Source organism: Macrobrachium rosenbergii, chromosome 39 (assembly GCF_040412425.1).
Source record: "Macrobrachium rosenbergii isolate ZJJX-2024 chromosome 39, ASM4041242v1, whole genome shotgun sequence".
NCBI lineage: Eukaryota > Metazoa > Arthropoda > Malacostraca > Decapoda > Palaemonidae > Macrobrachium > Macrobrachium rosenbergii.
Window position 1 is genome coordinate 5,912,953 of NC_089779.1, and position 20,701 is coordinate 5,933,653.

General features: G+C 36.4%; 1 protein-coding gene across 1 annotated transcript; it reads right to left on the reverse strand.

The window, feature by feature from the left end:
* Window positions 1-458: 458 nt before the first annotated feature.
* LOC136825671 (uncharacterized) lies at window positions 459-13,732 on the reverse strand. The gene is made up of 4 exons (XM_067082359.1): window positions 13,288-13,732; window positions 5,980-6,168; window positions 4,511-4,615; window positions 459-2,024 (listed from the first exon to the last, which is right to left on the reverse strand). Exons 1-4 carry the CDS (start codon window positions 13,351-13,353, stop codon window positions 1,881-1,883), a joined length of 504 nt encoding a protein of 167 aa, XP_066938460.1. The 5' UTR covers window positions 13,354-13,732; the 3' UTR covers window positions 459-1,880.
* Between the last annotated feature and the right edge of the window lie 6,969 nt (window positions 13,733-20,701).

Genomic DNA, 20,701 nt, shown 5'->3' on the forward strand with positions numbered 1-20,701 from the left:
GTTAGATTACTGCAGTACCTTGCAATCATTATTAGTAACTGGCATGGCATCGCAGAAGGGAACACAGGATTTCCTCCTACTATCTATTCACCTTGTAGTAAGGTGCTGAGACTTGTGAGAGCTGGGAGTTACGATATACCTGGAGCACCCATCACTGTCAGTCGATGGGTCGTGGTCTTTATATCAGTGCAAGTGAGTCTTATCTGGTTGTGTTTATATTGGTGCTGCGCCCAGGGCAAGGGCACTGTTTAAAGTTTTGCTAGCAATCGGATAACTCCCTGAGCTGCATAACTTCCACTGATGCTTTGCTAGCCGTCGGAGTACTCCTTGGCTACAAAGCTCCCACTTAAGTAGAGGCGCCCCTGGCTTTACTGCCACGCTGCTACAGGTTACTGAGCAACAACCAGAGGCAGTTCTCTACTGCAGGCTCTCTTAACTAACAAGGAACTACAAGCATTGTATCCAATGCTGGCAACAGAATTTGTCCATGAATCCCCACCACCTGTCAATATGGATTCAGCTAAGTAATTACTTGGTAAGTTACATATATAAAAATGACATTTTTGTAATAAAATAAAGTTTTATATATACTTACCCCGTAATTATGGAAGGAGCCCTCCCTCCTTCATTTGCATGGACATAAAGCATAAACGTAATGATAAGTATTTGCCAAGTAGTTCCTGATACTCTCGTTAGTGGGCGAGACCAGTCACCTGCTAACCCGCGAATTTTTCTATATGAGCTGCCGAGGCAAGAGAAACTCTTAGCTAAGTAATTACTGGGTAAGTATATACAAAACTTTATTTTATTATAAAAATGTAATTTTTCTTTACTTTTGTGTAAGTTCTTTTAGTATTGACTTCATTAGAAAAAAAAAAAAAGTTCAATTTTAGAAACTGTCTGACAAGATATTAAAGTGATATACTATTTAAGAGTGAAAAATTACATTTAGGAAAAACAAAGTTATCAGAAAATTGAATAAATCATATTAAACAGGGGAAACTTATGGCATTTTCTGATAATACTGATGATGTAAAACTTAAGTACTACAATAAACACAAAGGTAGTTTGAAAATGAATAAGAAAATGTACTACAATTAACACATGAAGGTAGTTTGAAAATTAAGAAAATAAGGTGCTTATAAAATAAATGAGAAAATATGCAAAGATAATTTGAAATGATATACACACTTCCATGAACAAAGACTTATGGATAAAGCTGTAAATTATTTTTTGTACAAAAAAATTTCTAAAAACATTTTATGTATTCTAAAAAATGAAGTTCAAGCAAATCACACGGCAACTATGAAACAGTAAATTACTGAGCAATATTAAACTAACTATAAGCTACTCATTTTGAATGTTTCAAGCCAGTGAATAATTTTCTTAATACAGTCACTTGTGGGCATTATGATTAACCATACCTAAGACTAAGCTTTCAAAATATCAAAATATTACCTCTTAGTTATGAAAAGATTTAGATTTTCTATGTTGCCGTAAAATGATCTGATACCCAGTTTGAAAAAAAATAAAAGCTGGAAACTTCATAAAATTAGAGCTATGTGCCAACAGACATACCTGCTAGGCAACAATTTCTCCCTGAACCCCACATCAAAGCCATGGTTAAAGATTACAGCATTTCGGGAAATCTCAGAAGAAACATGACCACTCAATATTTTTTGGGATAAAAAGTAGCTTAAGTTCCTATTTTTATGAGGATCTTGGAAATCAACAATAATTTAACTCAAGTGCTCTTGCATAATTAATTTATATTGGTGAATTGGTTATATTATCAATTACTTTTTTATTGTAAATGCCATACTTCCCAGTCAATGCAAACCATCAAGGTTTAATTATATATATACTTAGTTCTTCTGCATCTATGCTAATTCACTCATAGTTGCTCTTCTAGCATTTAGTTGCGCTCTTTGAGACTCCTTCACTTCTTGTTGGTGGCGAACTAAAACCAAGTACGTCACTGCTCCACTTATAGCAAAAAGAATCACACTTATGAAACCTAGGGCCTGCAACCAAAAAAAATGAGTTGCCGTTAAACATCATGTCAATTTCTTTAAATTAACATACCCAGTATACTTGTGTCAAAACAAAATCATTGATCATATTGTGCCCACATTCATGGTCTTCAATGTTTCCTGACGCACACAGTCTTTTGGCTTCCAAATAGAAGAGTTGATTAATCACAGATGTGCAGCTTGAACCCATTGGCAGGTCAGGCATCAACATTCATGATGTATGCTTAAGGAATCTGGGCTCTGCACTTCTTTATACTTTTAAAAAGTATATATACTGACAACTTACTGTAATTAGTAATGCCATTCTACATTTGCCAATTCTTATCTTAGGAGGATGAGTTTGTACTTGATGGGGTTATTAATGGCAATCAGTCAAGTTCTATCAGAGGTAGAGATGCAGTTCAACCTTCATCTTTCCATTCTTTACACTCTGTTTTCCCATATCTCGTGCATCCACTAAACAGACAATTTTTCAGTTACTCCCTCTGCTTTAACTTTCTCTTTGCATTCTTCATTATTCAACACAAAAATAAATGAATGACTCTCCACACTAGGATCTAGAGGCTTCCTGGCCACAGGGTATTTCTTGAATGTCTTTCAATTGTGCACAGTAGGCATTACCAAAGGGTGTTAGCAGCATCCCTTTAAACCCTAGCTGCATCCACTTTTTAGCCTTTTATTTTCCCTGTATCCGACTTCCTTTCATCAGTCTTGCTGTCCAACCTCTGTATTACTTCTTACTACAACTGTGGGACTTTTTCCTTTACTCCCAGTTCCACCTTTAGATCCTCATACTTCATCTTTACTTTCTGGAACTCTTTATCTTGGTCTCCAACCACTCCCACTACCTCTTTATTTTAGCTGAAAGTATCTCGGTGTCTGGCTTGGCAGCCTAAATTTCATAAATCACACACACACACAAGCATGTAGGCCATGGGAGTTATCAAATACTGTTCCACCTGCTGTCTTAGTAAAGTCATTTGCTCTTTGCTGACAAGAACATCATCTCTTAAAGCATGAGCTAGAGCACAGTCCAACAAGAGGAACACCTGTTACTCACTGGATTGGACTATGAATTGGTCATCCAGAAACAAGGTAAGGCACAAAAGTTTTAGAATCTTTGTAATTTGGCTCTGAACCAGGCCTTTACATTAATGTTACAGCTGACAGGCTGACTCTTCACGAAAGCTTTGGGCTGCTTTGCATTGCCAACAACTATGGATCTGATCTTGTGAGGTGCTTTTATTTGTAAAGAGGACTTGAATCCAAGCCTTGTTCATGTTTACAGCCTAGTAATGAAGACTGGGCCTCTTACCCTGTTGCCGAGTCTGGTTTTCCTGAAGGCCAATATCTTGTATACCTCTAAATGAGCTTACATCTCACTCCACATTTGCAGGAACCTGTTAACCACTAATTTTCCAGGTGGCAGTAATATAACTGGTAAAGACAAGGAATTTTTTTCCTGGCAGTAATATAACTGGTAAAGCCAAGGAATTTTTTTCCACGTTCTTGGACTTGGCACTCCACTATATCTGTAACTTCCAGCAGCAGCTCCAAGAACTCCAGCATCTTGGGTCTTCTAAATCCCATAAATGTCCAGTCTTTCACATGAACACAAAAGCTTAAACCCTAACTACCAAAAATGTTACCTGAAGTGAAGAATTTTATACCAATGACCTATCTATGTTGTTGTAATGCATTAATTATAATATTAACTTCGTACAGCATAATCTGAACGCATTAGACATTGATGCACAAAAAAAAAAATTCATAAAGCAATGGTGCAACAACAAAAATATTCCGCCCAGTTCACAAAATGTTAAATAACCAAGCATTAAAGCAAGTTGTGTGTACTTGGTAAATGATTGTGCAAAAAATGACAAAAAGTGTCCTAAATCTATTAATTTTCCCTCAAAGACCAGCATTTCCTCTATGTAAGGAATATTTCACTAAAAAAAACTTGTCTATAATACTAACAGAAGTGTAAGTAAACTGACTTCTTGAATTTTAAATTCTGTTTCAAAACTGCTAATCCATCTTTGGTGTAACTGTATTTAAAAAAAAGTTGTAGAAAATCATTTATAAATTATAAATGTCGAGTATATAGTGAGGCATTAAAACTCGTTTCAGGTAGCCACACAATAGTATAGTAATTTCAAAGAATGGACACAAGGACTGCTGAATAACTAGTTTATAATTAAATCTAACATTGCAGGACTCCCTTAATAATGAATTTGTAGAACAGATGTATCAAATACCGGTACTTCAATTAAATTGTATTAATGAGGTGTCTACATTCAAAACTACATGAGACTTTAGATGGTCATTAGAATGAGACTCATAAACACTTAAGTTCCTTCTTATCACCCAATAAGGTCTTTAGCTCTTTCTCCAGAAAGGAAACAAAGTAACATTCCTCTTGAATACCCTTTGATTAAGAATTTATTTCATACCCTAGAACAAGAAATTTTACTTACAAGAGCAGCAACTGTAATAGAACTGTTGACACACTCCTCTCTTGTGAGGGTGATTATAGAACCCACAAGCATTAGCACAAGCGCAGATACATTGAAGCAGACATCCTGAAAGATAAAAGCGCACTACAACATGCAGTATTATCATCACATACAGTATATCCTGTGGCGAAAGAAAATATTCAATCCACCTCTATTTAGCTTTACATTATCTTCATTGTTGAAGTCCAAGCTTCCCATTCATAGGGTCAGGTCAGGTGGCTGTTATCTCACTCCTCTACCACTCCTCAGGCAGCTGCTTTCTCCTTTAATCCTCTTGCCCAAAGTGCCTCTATTATTTTCTAGCTGCTGAACATCTCGAGGTACTTAATCATTTATGAAAATTTCATGGCTCGTTCAGTGACTCATTCTAACATACAGTACTCCAGCAAAGAATCTAATAATTTTGTTGTCAAGTATTTTCAGAATGTCCTCAGTTTTCTTCACGAGTTCATGGTCCCACTGCATAGAGAAACTAATCTTGTAGAAGAATACCATAAAAAAATGGCTCTAAATATGAACGGGATGGCTTCTTTAACAGTAGTTCAGTCATTAATTCCGACATTGATAATGTTGCTTTCTTCCTTACTGCCATCTCACCTCTAGTCTCTGTTATATTAAGTTACCAAGAATAGTGATCTTTAAGATCAGCACCTCCAACACAGCATGAGCATCCTCTTCTGAGCCTACACCATATTCTCACCTTACACATGATAATTTACAAAATCCTGTACTCCGTTCAAACTTAGCAATCCTGGGCACTTCATCTGACATCTTGTTGCAATAAATTCAGTACTGCATTTAATGCTTCATCCTCCCTGCAGTATCTAGAAGGTCTCTTTCTAGGATGCACTTTCTTGTTTGCCTTTTTTCTAGGTAACCAAATTCACTGATTTGCTTACAATGATATCCATTACATTGGACATTTAGAAGTTGGTATCTCAAGAACATCATACAATAGCCACTTATTGTATGAAGGTTCTCATTTCTTGACAAGGTTTTTAAACTTTCAGCATTGTGAACTTCAGTATCTAGCAACACAGTCAATTGTTGAGGTTAAATGTTGACAAAGACCTTGGGTACTGGGCACTAACAGGGCACCCCATCTGAATACAGATACAGATGCTATGCCAAATAGGCATTAATTGCAGGCAAGTATTTTTTTGATACAGCAACCAGTCATGAAGCCTGCAGTTCACAAGAATGATAACGAAGAAGATGTGAATGATTTTATATCTGGGTGAAAGTAGTACTGTTACTCTTTGACAAAAATTGGATTATAATTTTTCAACAAAATGTCCATGAAAAAAGGATTAAACTGATAAGAAAAGAAATGTTAATTCAGACACAATTTCCTAAAAATGGAGCAGTAAGGGTTTTACAGGGTAATTTATAGCATTAACTAACTGACCTATGTTTCATGTAAAACTTACCCCTTTGACCCAAGCTGGAGTTGTAAGTGGGTTTCGCCTGCTAACAAGCACCATAACAGCTGATATGTAAGAGACAAGAGTCGCAAGGGTACAAGCTACGCAGGGTAGGATAAAAACGGTAATAAAATTCAGATCGCTTGAACACTTGTTGTCCACCAAAAACAATATCATCGAGGTCACCAGAGCTACCTGGAAAAAAAATATTTGAAAACCTTTACCACTTTATAATAATTGTTTTCTGAGGATAACTGCAACAGTGTTAAGTATCAAATATCAGCATGTGTAAATCAAGTGTAATGTTGCATACTACTCAATTGGACATTTTCACAATGCACTATGGTTTTGAAAAATGACTTAGGATAAAGAAGTGAAAATTCTTGTCATATCAAGATGACTGTGGGGACATATAACAAAGCACAAATGTAAGGCTAAGAATTGTGGCAAAAATTAAGTGGCAGGAGAAAAAGTTGGGACAGCAAAAGATCCACGAATGAGAGTAACAGTTAGGATTTAATATCTGTGTCTGGAAAATGAGAAAGGTGACTGTGCTATGCAATCTGAATGCGAGGTAAGTAAGTTTGGAGTGCCTGGGTTAAATGAAAAATAGTGGGAGTTGTGAAAATGTGTTCTAAAAGTGCTTGAATGCTGGTATAAAATATAATCCCAAAGAAGAATTTCACAACTATACAGAACCTAGTAACCACAGTCATCAGAAACATTTATTATGAATAACCACAATTGAGAACTTAAGAGGGAAAAGATAATGAAGAAAATTATTAGAGCATGTTTAAGTTTAACGAGTGGCTGTAGGTATATATATTATTACTAGATTAAAAGTATCTCAGAAGAAGCCCTCTTTCAAAAAACTTCATTAAAAAGAATGGCCTTCTGGATGTTGCTTTTAAACTGGAAGTAAGTGTTCAATATATATTAAAAACAAAATTAGTATCACAGGAACACACTAAAAATTGTCCCTACACTTGGTGATTGACAAATAAGCTAAGGTTAAAGTTACGGAAGAGGAAGGGACTTTGAAGGAGCATGTAATATTCAAAGGTAAGTTCACTGACTCAGAAGAGAGTGTATGTATGTGTTGGATTACAGGAAGGCATAAATGTGTGGAGGGATTATGAAATGTGAGATTGTGTAAATGAGGTTTATAAATATTGTAGTACATTAGCAGGATAAACAAGATATTTGTGAAATGATATACACTGCTATACCTGGAAAAAAATAAATGCAGAGAGAGAGAGAGAGAGAGAGAGAGAAAAAAAAGATATATATATATACATACAGTATATATACTGTATACATTTATATACAGTATATATGACCCGATTTGGGTCATTTGTGGGTTCAAACTACAGTACTAAGGAAAACATGACAGGGGTAAGTTTACATGCACAACATGTAGGACATGCAAAAACAGTAATCGAGGGAACATTGAACACAGAGTATATTCTCTTAGGCTACAATGGGGGCCCCTTAATTTATGACTAATTTACGTTGAAGAGGTAAACTCAGGCAATGGGTACTCGAAATGGCTTGCCATACTGGCACACTTTTTTGACACCAGTCTACCCTATGGCCACCAGGGATAGACTGTCGCACCTTTGGGTCATCATCTCAGGTTTCCTCCTGACAGGGCATCGACTATGCTCAATGGTGATTGGTTGTTCTGTCCCCATAGATCGGGTGGGCCAATCAGAAAGGAATCTATAGACGCTCCCCTGGCACCCCAAGCTATGCTAAGATGCAACAAACTTTTTCTTACAAGGCTGGAGGCCATAGCATCACCGCAACTATGTTGTCCGTTAGTTCAATTCACAAAGAAACACACTGTCAGCTAACTCAGAGAGAGTTAAGCTATTTGGTGGGAGGGGGTGGTTATAACTGCTCGCAATCAGTTCACCAAATCTTGCAGGACTCACAACACATGTATCCAATTATATTTTTTTACTCTCTTTTTATTTGCAATGCTGTTTGAGTACCATTTCGTCCAGTTCACAGCAAAGTTAAAATTATTATGGTAGGGCCAGTTGGTGTGTTGCAAACATGTTACAAAAAAATGAATCTCATGCCTCACAATGTATCATACAGAAAAACATTAAAAAATCTCAATCAAAACAGAAGAAACAGTCAAATTTAAAAACCAAAATTTACGTACCACCAGTCAAAAACAAAACTTTAACACAAAAGAAAAGAAGTTTTCATAACAATGCTGAACAAGAAATGATGCACAATCCTCACATACACTTGACAACTTTGAAACAACATAACGAATATTATTAATATGAAATCTGGAACACAGTATAAAAAGAATTACTGAATTCTTTGTACAACACAAAATAGCAAAACTCAAAAGTCAATATCAAAACTCAAAAGTTCAAAAGAAACAGATTACATAAAAATAAAGTTTTCCAAAAGAACTACACATTCACAGAAGACATCAATAGAAAATCATGAAATTTTTGACACAGCACAAACAGCATTGACAATGATATGAAATTCTGGACACACTACAATTGGCATCGATAGAATTTAGTAAAATTTAGACTCGGTGCAATGACATGGACTTAATATGACCTGAAATAAAATTTAAAAAATAACACAAAATACAAGTACATAGGCACACTCATGATATGTATGCTTGGAACTGTAATGAAAAATAAAAAATTTAGACATCTTTTTCACAGCAATAATTAACACGGAACACAAGTACATAAGCATGGTTTTATGATATTCCATGTTCACATTGTGACGGACACATCTAATTATAACCCGTGCTCGTACGCGAGTTCTCGTGCGCTACATATGGCACCTACACACGCCTGGACATCATCCTCACTTTCCTCTCCCAGGTAGCCAAGCTGTTAAATGTATGTTTTTTGTCCAAAAGAATACTCTCGATCTTGTGTTTACGTTTGTTAAAATGTACGTTTAGCGTCTAAAAGAACGCTCCCTGTTTGTTTACATTGTATCAGTATGTGGAAATTTAAGTAGATTTTCTGAGTATTGATAAACTTTACTTATATGACAATTGTGGAGTGTGTTTAATCAGGTATATATGTGTTTGTGTTGTAAAACAATTATTGTTTTGCCCCCTTTATGAGGGTGACGCCTTTTGAAGTTCCCCATTCCCTGTGCTGTGTCGTATTTATGCCCGTTCTTTTCAGAGTTTCTTGCTATTTTTATATTGAAGTTGTAAATTGATGTACCAATTGTGTTTTGTATCTTGTTTGTACCGTTATTGTGAATTTTTGAGTGAACTGGGAATTATAAAAAAGAACTGTGGAACCTGTTACGTTCTCCCCAAGCTGTTTGAATTTTGAATTTTTGTGAGAGGAAATAAACGATTGAAGGAAGCGTTTTTTTCTCTCTCCCGTGAGAAAGTTTGAATATTGAGGAGATAATGTCTCACGATGAGGGGCCAGAGGCCCCAAATAACCTACACAAGCAGCCCAGGGTAAGGGGGTACTGGCTTGTTTAAGTGCCACATCAAGTTATGTTCTCGGACTGAACGCATACGAGAGAGGTGGTACTCACCTTGGGCCCCGGTTTTGATGCGCTGGATTACTGCGGTGTCTGTTTTATTTCTTTCACACGGTATGGGCACAAGTCGGCAGATTTGAGTTTGTGTTTCTTCGGTTGCAGCAATTTTAAATAAACTCTGTCCGTTATTTGTATGTTCGCTGAATCGGGAAGTTGGGGAAAACTTGCTGTTATGCAAGCAGTTAGCTTGCCCAGGTAATTCCTTGGGCGCAGTTGCTCTCAGGTTCCAACTTCTTTTGGACTTGTATGGCCTAGTGGGAGCACCCTTGCCTTTCAATTGAAAGACCTGGGTTCGATCTTGATGCGAGTCAGAAATTTATTTCTGTTCCACACGTGATTGTGTGTTGATTATTTCTATCTTATTCACTCAGAAGGGATAATTCAAATGAAATGCTGTCAGTTGGGTCATTGCTGAGTCGCGAAGTTGGGGAAAACTCACTGGTATGCAAGCAGTTAGCTTGCCCAGGTAATTCCTTGAGTACAGTTGCTCTCAGGTTCCAACTTCTTTTAGGCTTGTATGGCCTAGTGGGCAGCGCCCTTGCCTTTCAATTGAAAGACCTGGGTTCGATCTTGATGTGAGTCAGAAATTTATTTCTGTTCCACATGTGATTATATATCTATATATATATATATATATATATATATATATATATATATATATATATATATATATATATATATATGGAGCAGCTACGGTTTACTGGGGCAACCTATCTTTGCCAATTTTCTAGTCAGAACCTACCACTAGATGGCGGCAAGCTCTGACAAGAAAATTGGCAGAGGGACACACAACAAAAATGCTGACGAGACGAAAACTAATATTCATCACAAAATTTTAGCGATCATTTTTTACACAATTCTGATTTCAGTTTCAGCATGGCAGAACGGCGCTTCACGTCTTATCTGCATTTTGGAAGATTCTTGGCAAGCACGTATGTTCTGGAAAGCGGTAATTTTGCGCTGTGCGTGCTTCCCACAGGGGTTGCATGGGATGAAATTTTACCCCTAAACTCTAGTTATCAACGATTTACTATCCTAACCAAGAGAATCCTACCACACCTGCCTTATATTATATACATAAAAAACACATGTACCTCAATCAAAATCGGAATTGTCAGACCATTCTGGCAAGTCGATTCTTCTTCTTCTTTTGTTTTGGACAACGGGCACTGGCTGTTCTGTTTGTACTGCAACGTGCCGTGTTTCATCTTTCACAAGACTAACTGTTCCTTCCTTACACTGTTCACACAGACCACAAAAATCACCTAAAAGGCCACTTTTCCTCAGAAACAAATGCAATTCACTTTCATCATCACATAATTGAATCAAATCAATAATAGTGACCGGATTTGCAGCGGCAAATTGAAAGGGAGATGGGTGGAAGATGCCATGTTAACAGTTTGAATTCTGTGCTAGAATGAATGGGTTGTGTGGTCGGGTCGAGGTTGAACTGCTTACCTATGTGGAGGGATTTGGTTGTTGCGTGGTTGCCCCGGTAAAACATAAACTACCCATATATATACTATATATATATATATATGTATGTGTGTGTGTGTATCTCTATAATCATGAAGCTACAAATGTCATTTAATATCCAATTAATGCTACTTCGGGAATATTCCCAATGGGGAATTATCACTGAAGGGGAATTTTACAAGTGATAAATGGATCACTAACGCCGGGTCTCGGTCCCTTGACACAGTATCTCCAGCAACTCCAGTCGACGGTCAAAATAATGAGCCACCAAGAGAGGTATACGTTAATGCCAAATATGCCGTACTTATTTATCTGTAGAGAAAGGGGAAATTATACTTAGTTTTGGCATTAACCCACTTCCACCATGATAGCTCATTGGTACATTTGGAACATGCAGCAGAACTTAAGTATGTATGTGTATATATATATATATATATATATATATATATATATATATATATATATATATATATATATATATATATATATATATATATATATATATATATATATATATATATATATATATATATATATATATATATATATATATATATATATATATATATATATATATATATATATATATATATATATATATATATATATATATATATATAATATATAATATATATATATATATATATAATATATATATATATATATATATATATATATATATATATATATATATATAATCTGCACACTTGAATCATCTGTTGTAATGTCCAATATATATATTATATATATATAATCATCAATGAAGGGCAGAAGACACACAGATATATACAAGCTGACTTTATTCCAACGTTTCGTAATTATCAAATTAATTACATCATCAGGGCTGTTAAAATAAAAAATAAAATTCTTTGTAAAATCGTAAAACTAAAAGTAAAAGTTAAGAACTGAAAATTATTCATACAAAAATTTCAGAAGTGTAGACAAACATTAAAATTAAAGAACAAAATAAAAAAAATTATATTAAAATGAAAGGTAACAGAATATACAGTAAACTAAAATTGCAAAATATCCGTGAAAGGGGTTACAGAACAAAAGATTAAGGACCGACCTAGAGGAGTGACAGCACTAAACTAAACATAAACATAAATAGAAACAACACAAGTCAGGATTTTAATATGGAGGGGAGGAGGACGTATGAGTGTTAAACACTCATACGTCCTCCTTATTGCCGTTTCAATTTCGTTACCAAACAGAGGTGGCTATCTTTATTTTCCACTTCTTCAATGAATTTTTATTTACAGCAACATTTTAATTAAAACTTTCACAGAAAATCATCCACACGCACTAAGATACATTCGCCGCACTGCAGTTTGTAAATTGCACACCAACAGGTTAGGAAATACTGGCAACATATTTTAACACTTATTTCTAATACATATATTAATGAGCTTCTGAAACAATTGGTTATCCGTGCCGATAATCCGTCTACGATCTCGCTTACAAGGTTTCACGATCACTGCATTATTTGACACTATAGTACTTGTTTTGATCTAAAATTATTTGGTTGGTGAAGCAGAACCATTAACGTTCTATCGCAAAAATTTTACGTTAATGAATTAACGATTACTCGACCGGTAAATTGTTGGGCAAAGCTTAAACATATGGCAATTGCATTACAGGAGGAGGGGAAACTTTACAGTTAGATTTTATACTTAATTTTATAGTTCACTGGGAAAACTTGTTCATTAAACAATCCTTACGCCGATTTCCAGTTTTCATAGAAGTTAGCAGATATCAGTGTTCCCTTTAATTCAAGGATGGCAAGACTTCTACACGTGGACAAGATAAATGATGAATTTGCTTCAATCGTACAAACAAACTTACTATACTGAAATGCCTACTATTTATATCTAAGACCTAAATACAAAAACTTGAATAAACCTGGATGATGATATTACAAATTTCTGTCACGACCCCAAATTATTCCACAGCGCCCCCCCCCCCCCACCTGGCGCAGCGGCAGCCACTAAGAGGTATAAGTGAAATGTCAACACTATTGTCACTGTAAGTGATAATAGTGTCGATATTTCACCTATACCTCTCAGACAGTGGCGATGCCAGGATTTTGTTATTTATCCGTTATTTGGGCGGGGAACACTGTGGCACAATTAGGGGTCGTTAAAAAAATGATTTTTATATCATGATCAGGTTTAAGTTTTTCCACGGCTTAAATATAAATAACGGGCACTTCATCACAGGACGTTCATTTGGACGGTTTGCTGCAAATTACACTTACAGTGACAAGACACGTTTACTTACCATTTCAACAACCTTGAGAATTGCTGGTGGTGTAAAGAAGAAATGGCTTCGTCTGTACACTTCCATCTTTTCTCTTTGATGCCTGAAGCGATCGAATAGAGTGACGTTTTCAACCTGCAATTTTTGTCTAAAACGCCCGAGCTAAATCCGTTGTCTTATACGATAAAACTTACATTCTTGTCTCACAGAAAGTTTCTGTAGGAATGCTTCTTTTAACACAAAAGGGTTGTAATCACTTCACTGCTTAATAATCATTCAAGTCTAATTGTGCTGCTTGACTGTGATTGATCCACGCAAACAAAAATAATGAGCAGACATTTTGATCACTTTCCTGTATCAAAATAGTCTGTAACTAACTATACTCAATGCTGACTATTTTCGCATGTCTTGCGCAGTCTGGCTTAGTCTCGACTATTGCCACAACGTCCAAATTCAGCACTAACCCGTAGCCAAGCGTACCAGTCATCACGGCTGGGTTTGGGGGCAATAAAGTGGCAAATGAAATATGACATTATTGTGACCTGACCGTGATTTTGAAGGTAATGTTGGCTTTTCAAGTCATTTGATAGATGCGGCTATCTGTCCCTGTACTGATAACTGAACTGATAAATGCTTTCCTATCTTGAGTACATGAGATAAACTTCCATCTTTATTTGATTTATGTTCTGATTACGGAAGCGCGACTACGTGCTACCGTCATGGCTGAAAAATCCAGTCTTCATGCTTTGGAATAACCTCATTCGACCTTTTACGCCAAAGCTATTATCTGAAAGAAAATTAAGGGCAGTGGAGTATATATAAAGCAAAGCTCCAAGCAACTACCGTCACGGAAAGCGACAAGTTTTCTTATTCCCTGCGACCATTTCTTACAGTGTTTTCGCATCCACGAACCAACACCATCGTGTATCAGGTTATTCAGCCTTTAGTTTTTCTAATGTCTGTGGCAAACAAGTCATGAATCACTAACAAACAAACAAACAAAAATTCGTATGGCTTCTATATGCCATTAACCCCTGGCTTAGCAACTAGCAACTCGCTATTTTATCTACGAAAAAAGTGAAGTTTTCTACATTTAATAAGAAATTAAAACTTATCTCTGATAAACACATCACCCACCAAAAATTACAGGCCAATCGTCTAGGATTTTGTGGCTTTACGCTGGGTACTTTTATCTATAATATGGTTCTTAATTTGAATATAAAAAAAAACCATTCACGAACTTAGCTTAAGTAATCGAGAACTGACCATATGTTTGACGTGGAAAATAAAACAACTCATCTCTGAAGTTCTTTGAGCAACAGCAGAGAGTTGAAACTGAATTTTCTCCAACCTAGTCAAATTACTCACCAAAACCCGGGCCCGTTCAACAAGAGAGCATTAAACAAATTCACAAAACCCCCTTCAACCGACAAATACCAGCTCCAAAAACCAAGAACTGTAAAAAACCAAACCTCACAACATCCTTTACAAAGGTCCACCTGCTCTGTAGCAGGTTCCCTTGAAGTCGCTACGAAAGTAATGAAATTCTCTTTCATACCACAATGTATCTGGACGTACCATTAAACCAAAGCAAAGAGCCAAGTAAGGGATGACATATTTTGGATGTAAAGCATTTTTAGTAAGTGTTTATTACCTTATTTTGAACTGTACTTGAAACTAATAATAATAATAATAATAATAATAATAATCATCATCATCATCATCATCATTAATTCCTAGCTGACCAAAAATACTTTTCATATGCAAACTAAAATATAAATTCGTGTGAAATACAGAATTGTTCTTGTGATGTCACTGGTGGTAAAAAAAAACTTGGGTAGTAAGTCATAGATACATGAAAAGCACGCAAATAAACCCCCTTTTAAGCTTCAACGCTATCTTGGAAAAGACTTTCAAAATCTTGGTTTCAATGGAAATTGTTTCCCTTATACATTTATTTAGCGTCTTAAAATTTCTATAAACCTCCACCTTTAATGGGGTAGTAGTGACCGCGTCTTGATCTTAAAAGGCACATTATAGATTCTGTAAGTCAGTAAACTTGGACTTAGAATTCTAACTTAGTCTTTGGGCACTCAGAAAATTTATATAAGTTCACGAATCACTCTGCACATATCCCGACACTTTCTGCCCTGGTGCCTACTTCCAAATAACTGCCTGCTGCAACTAGGCACCTCCATATATATGGGGCCCCGTCTGATAGTCATACGATACCAAACTTGGTATATATAATTTTCCCAGGTTTGATCTCTATAGGCTCCCTTTTTCATTAATGTTCACGTTCACTTTTCTATCCATTTCATTCGACGGTTGTTATCGAGTTAACGTAACGGTGCGCGAGAGGTCACCGGGCGAGGTCAAGATTTTCATTGGTTCTTTGGCCAGCGCTAAAATGATCTCCGCGTTCGGCTATATGGGATAAACACTGGGAAGCCTTTCCGTCTGCAACCAAATCTGGGATGGCTCAATTAATTATAGCTTTTTGTTCCTGCCTTCTCTGTCTCGGTTATTATCGGTATTTTCTGTAATGCCGTTCTGCGTTTTTTAAGATATTTAGTTTATTCGATTACAGACTCGATCCTAGTGCACGTACACCATGCCTCACGTTTTTAATAGTAGCGGCGGAAGGAAGAAATTTGTGGATAACATGAATTACATATAAGAAGCAAAGAAACGAAATGCCAACGTATCTACGCTTGCTGGAAATGCGAAATTAAGTCCTGTAAAGCTCGAGTCCACACCATGACACACGATGAAGATTATGGCATAATTAAGCACGTTGGTGAACGTCATCATAGTTCGTGTACTTCAAAACCCAAAGTTCACAAAAATTTCTTCCCTGGAATCTTCGCGTTCATTAATTGCGACCACTTGTGAAAAGCTTGATGAAAATGAAATGGGTCACGTGCCCTCCTTTTTGCCGGTAATTCGCAATATAAGGATCTGGCGTCACACAAGTAAATGCCTCTCCAATCCCTCAGAGTCGGATTGGTTTTGAGAAACCCGATGAATACAAGTTCCCTGAGAGTGGCGAACTTTTACTGCAATTTGATAACGGTGAACATTATGTGAACAGAATACTTGTGTTTGCAACCAACAAAGGCCTTAATGACTTAGTGAGTGTAAAATACTGGGCAGGTGATGGAACTTTCAAGTTGTACACGCTTCATGTTCAAGTGGGTTCATTTAGTGTTCCCCGATTGTTTGCATTGCTTCCAAACAAGAATCAAGAATCTTCCACCCGCCTTTTCAGTAAGCTAACTGAACTACGTCAAGGATTGAGCCCTGAAAACGTTATGATGGATTCTGAAAAAGCACACATTCTTTAATAGCATTTCATCTGTGTTTCCTGATGCTTCCAAATCATGTTGTCTTTTTCATCTATCTCAAAATGTGTGCCAAAAAAAAAAAGGTATTTGAATTTGGCTTTAAAGAAAATTACCATCACGATAATGAGTTTAGTATTAAAATCAGATGTTTTTCGGGGGCTGGCTTTCTCCCTCTCGATGATGTGATTGATGGATTCGAAGAGCTTGTATGTAACGACGATCTTCCACAAGAACTTAATGTCTCATTCTGAAATATCTTACCATAGGATGCGTGAGAGGTAGAGGAATTTGACAGCGAAGAAGTTCTCCTTTGTTTCCCACTGCTACTTGGAATATCAGCTGTAGACCTGAAACGGAGGGATGTCACAACGCACTACAAAGTTCTTTAGCCTGCACACATCCGAGTCTATGGAAATTAATTACCACACTGAAAAGGAAAGAACACTTGGCACAACTGAAAAAGATTCAATTCGATCGAGGCCAGACCAAAAAAAGTATAAAGATATACACAAACGACTGCAGATTATTATTGAGAGATATGGTCCCGAAAAATTGATGGATTTTTGACGCGCAAGAGCTCAAAATCTCCACTATAATTGAAGCTTTTCGTAATATATTGTAGGCTTTACTTTTTATTTTACCTTTCTTTTATTACAAAACTTTACAGCTTATTTTAAGCTTGAGATGATTACATTTATGCTTCGCTTTTTTATTGTACCTTTTTTATTATTTCTCATTTTTGCCTGATATGACTACATTTATGCCTTACTTTTTATTATACCTTTTTATGACAAAACAATAAAACATTATTGACGCCTTTTAGTAATATTTGTTTCCATTTTCGTATATTTATGTTTACTTGTTTATATCTATTACAAATAATAATTTCATGTTTCGGACCGATAATAGGTTTCTAACAGGTTTTTAATGACTAGCATTTTTCTAATATTAGGGGTGAATTACCCAGAGTGAAATTTACTGGGAGTCAGATTATATCCAGAGTCAAAATACTGGGAGTCAAATTACCAACTACCCATTTGAACACTGAAAGGAGTTTTGGTTCCATCAGCGAGGGCGGTGCAGTTGCCAGAGCCAATCCATGATGCCAAAATAGTCCCCAGATGGTTTACACAACATCCAAATTTGATCAGGATAGAATGACCTGAACCCAACTGAAACCTTGCATACATTTGTAAACACCATTTACTCTTGAAAACATACTTATTTTAAATATTACCTTTGCTTTTAAAATAACACTGAAATTAGTGCAGTTCAACCGATTTACAAAAACAAAATAGCCTTCATAGAGGTATTTTCTGATACTCAACAGCACCAACTTTGACTCTTGTTCTATAAATAACACTGACATCAAATACATGGCAAAAGGTTTGCGGTAAAACCAAGTGCTTGTTCTAAGTTTCCGTTCCTTTAATTCAGTAAAATATTCATTACTTAAATCTGGGAGCATATTATTTTGTCTGTCGGGCTGAAAATAAATGTAAATATAAAAAAAGCCGGATATTATCTTGAACACATGTGATTAGCACTGGCCTCGGACCTCTGTGTAATGCGCATTTCACCAACTTGATGAGTTGCCAGTTAGTGCTATATTGCAATATATCAAGCGCTTGAAAAATTATATAAAAATTTTTTCTGTGATGGTATATTGCTATGAAACAGAAGTATGCAACAGACCGCCAACAGAAATATAACAGCAACAGTGACATAAAGGAAAAATGGTGATTAGGGAAGGCAAGATCTACACAGATACAGTAATAGAGAACGCACTTCATTCATCCTACCACTGCTATCTTTAACAAGATGCCCTAAGAAAAACAAGTAAAAAGTGCGCCGAAGGTTCTTCGGCGCAATCGATTTTTTTGTACAGCGTGTAATACTGTATGAAACTCTCAGCCACGGCCCGGTGGTGGTCTGTGTTGTTGGCACCCATAGCTGTGCCAGACACACGACCATGGCCAACTTTAACCTTAAATCAAATAAAAACTACTGAGGCTAGAGGGCTCCAATTTGGTATGTTTGATGATTGGAGGGTGGATGAGCAACACACCAATTTGCAGCCCTCTAGCCTCAGTAGTTTTTAAGATCTGAGGACGGACAGAAAAAGTGCGGACAGACAATAGTCTTCTTTTGCAGAAAACTAAAAAATGATGTTAAGAGACATTCATGAAGAACTTAAAGGTGAATTTATTACACAACAATTGTGACACTAAAGGACGAGTTTTTCAGATTCTATAAACCATAACGACAAATAAATGGAACTCATTTGATGGACCGAATGAAGGAATCCAAAAATAAAATAAAAGATGATGAAGAAGGCACTCACATCCATAGACATACTGTAAGAGGTGATCTGTGTGTGTGTGTGTGTGTGTGTGTGTTTTTTTTTTTTTTTTTTTTTTTTTTTTTTTACATTCTGGGGACAAGCTGATTTTCAGCCTGCTTGAAAATCTTAAAAGGATGGAAAAAAATCTGAGTCTGAATATCCTGGAAACGGGGAAATGTGGTACCTTCGATTCACCAATGTTTTAGAGTGGAATGGAATAAAAAAAAAAGAAATACCTTCGCCATTTATGCAAATAACCTACACCTGGGATACCTTTAATTTCTTTCTAGTACTTTTCCTCCTCTATCACCGTCATGGGTTTAGAAGATTTAAGAAATAACACGGCAAGAGCCAATTAAGCACCCCCGAGAATTTTATTACGGAGCTAGAGAATGAAATAGCGATCGAAATGTCTTTATAAATTGAGAGACAAATTGATTCAAGTATCTCATTACAAGTAGAGAGCCGTGTAGACTCATCTGATGTATCAAAAAATGTGATGTTGGTTCCTGAGTGTAAGCGTAGGAAAAAAATGTGCTTAAAGTTTTCCTTCATTTTGAGAACTTTGCTGTTCATGCCAAGTGACCAGATCATGCGAATTTGAATTGTATTATCTTCACGAAAAGCTGCTCAAGTGTGCCCATCTTTTTCATTAGACGACTTTTCTGATTAAGAAAGGCTTATGAACATTACCAAAGCAAGACTTCTTGGGAATTTAAACAAGATAAGGAGGACATGTTTGATAAGGAACTACATTCCAAGCAGTTGATAAGGATTTCGATAATTTTTAAGATAACAGATGTCCCTGAAAGAGGTCAAGCAGTGCATTCGTCTTTAAAAATTGCGCAAACGTCAGATAGGAGAAGTATAAGCGTTGGTGATGACCAAAGCGTGATTTATGTCAATGGAAAATAAATCACTAGGAAGAAATAGGGTGGCTCCGGAAAAAATCCGTCACAAAGGTCACTGAAACATTTATACTTCAACTGATGAATCATGAATGAACCCTTTGGGAATAAAACTTCCACATAAGTCTCTGCATACACCTACATATAAGGATGGTTCTAGGTATTTTGACTCCCAGAACATTGATTCCGGCAAGTTTACCGGGAGTCAAAATACCAGGAGTGATATTACCTGGATCAAAAAACCAGGAGTCTACATACCGGCCACCCATAAGGATCGTCAGCATTGTGTGGAAATACTTCATGTATATCGAGGCCCTTCCTTTCCTAACATATTTGACTAACCATTCTTTCCACACAACCAAACCATCTCCACACACTGATTTGACCTTCCAACTGCACTAGCCTTTAGTCCTTTTCTTCTTAATGTTTCTCAATCTTTCAGTTCTTAATGCTGTACTACTCAAACAGTTCATGTTAGCACTTAAAACTTCTTTTTCATTTGCATTCAGCACCAACACTTCACTTCTATACATGAGTGTTGGTTCAAAAACCCCTTCCTATATACCTAAATTGACCTCCTATTCCGCGACTCACCTCTTCACTCATCCTACCCTTTGTCCATTACATAAACTTTATGAATCAACCCCTTCTACCATTTCACAATCTAAATCAATATTCATTGCTCCATCTTCCTGGTTTCCATTCCCCCTCATATCCTTGCTCACTTTTTAACTTCCTCCTCTTACAAATACTCTTAAACTTTGACTAGTTTCCACAACTTCTCCTCACCATTCCCAGTCGAGCATACACTATGTTTTCTCTAAGCTCTCGCATCA

Coding starts and splice junctions, on each gene's coding strand:
- LOC136825671 (XM_067082359.1), bottom strand. CDS start 13,353: ATGGAAGTGTACAGACGAAGCCATTTCTTCTTTACACCACCAGCAATT. Junction 6,169..13,287: donor TTCTCAAGGTTGTTGAAATG/GTAAGTAAACGT, acceptor TTTTTTTTCCAG/GTAGCTCTGGTGACCTCGAT. Junction 2,025..4,510: donor CTATTACAGTTGCTGCTCTT/GTAAGTAAAATT, acceptor TTTTGGTTGCAG/GCCCTAGGTTTCATAAGTGT.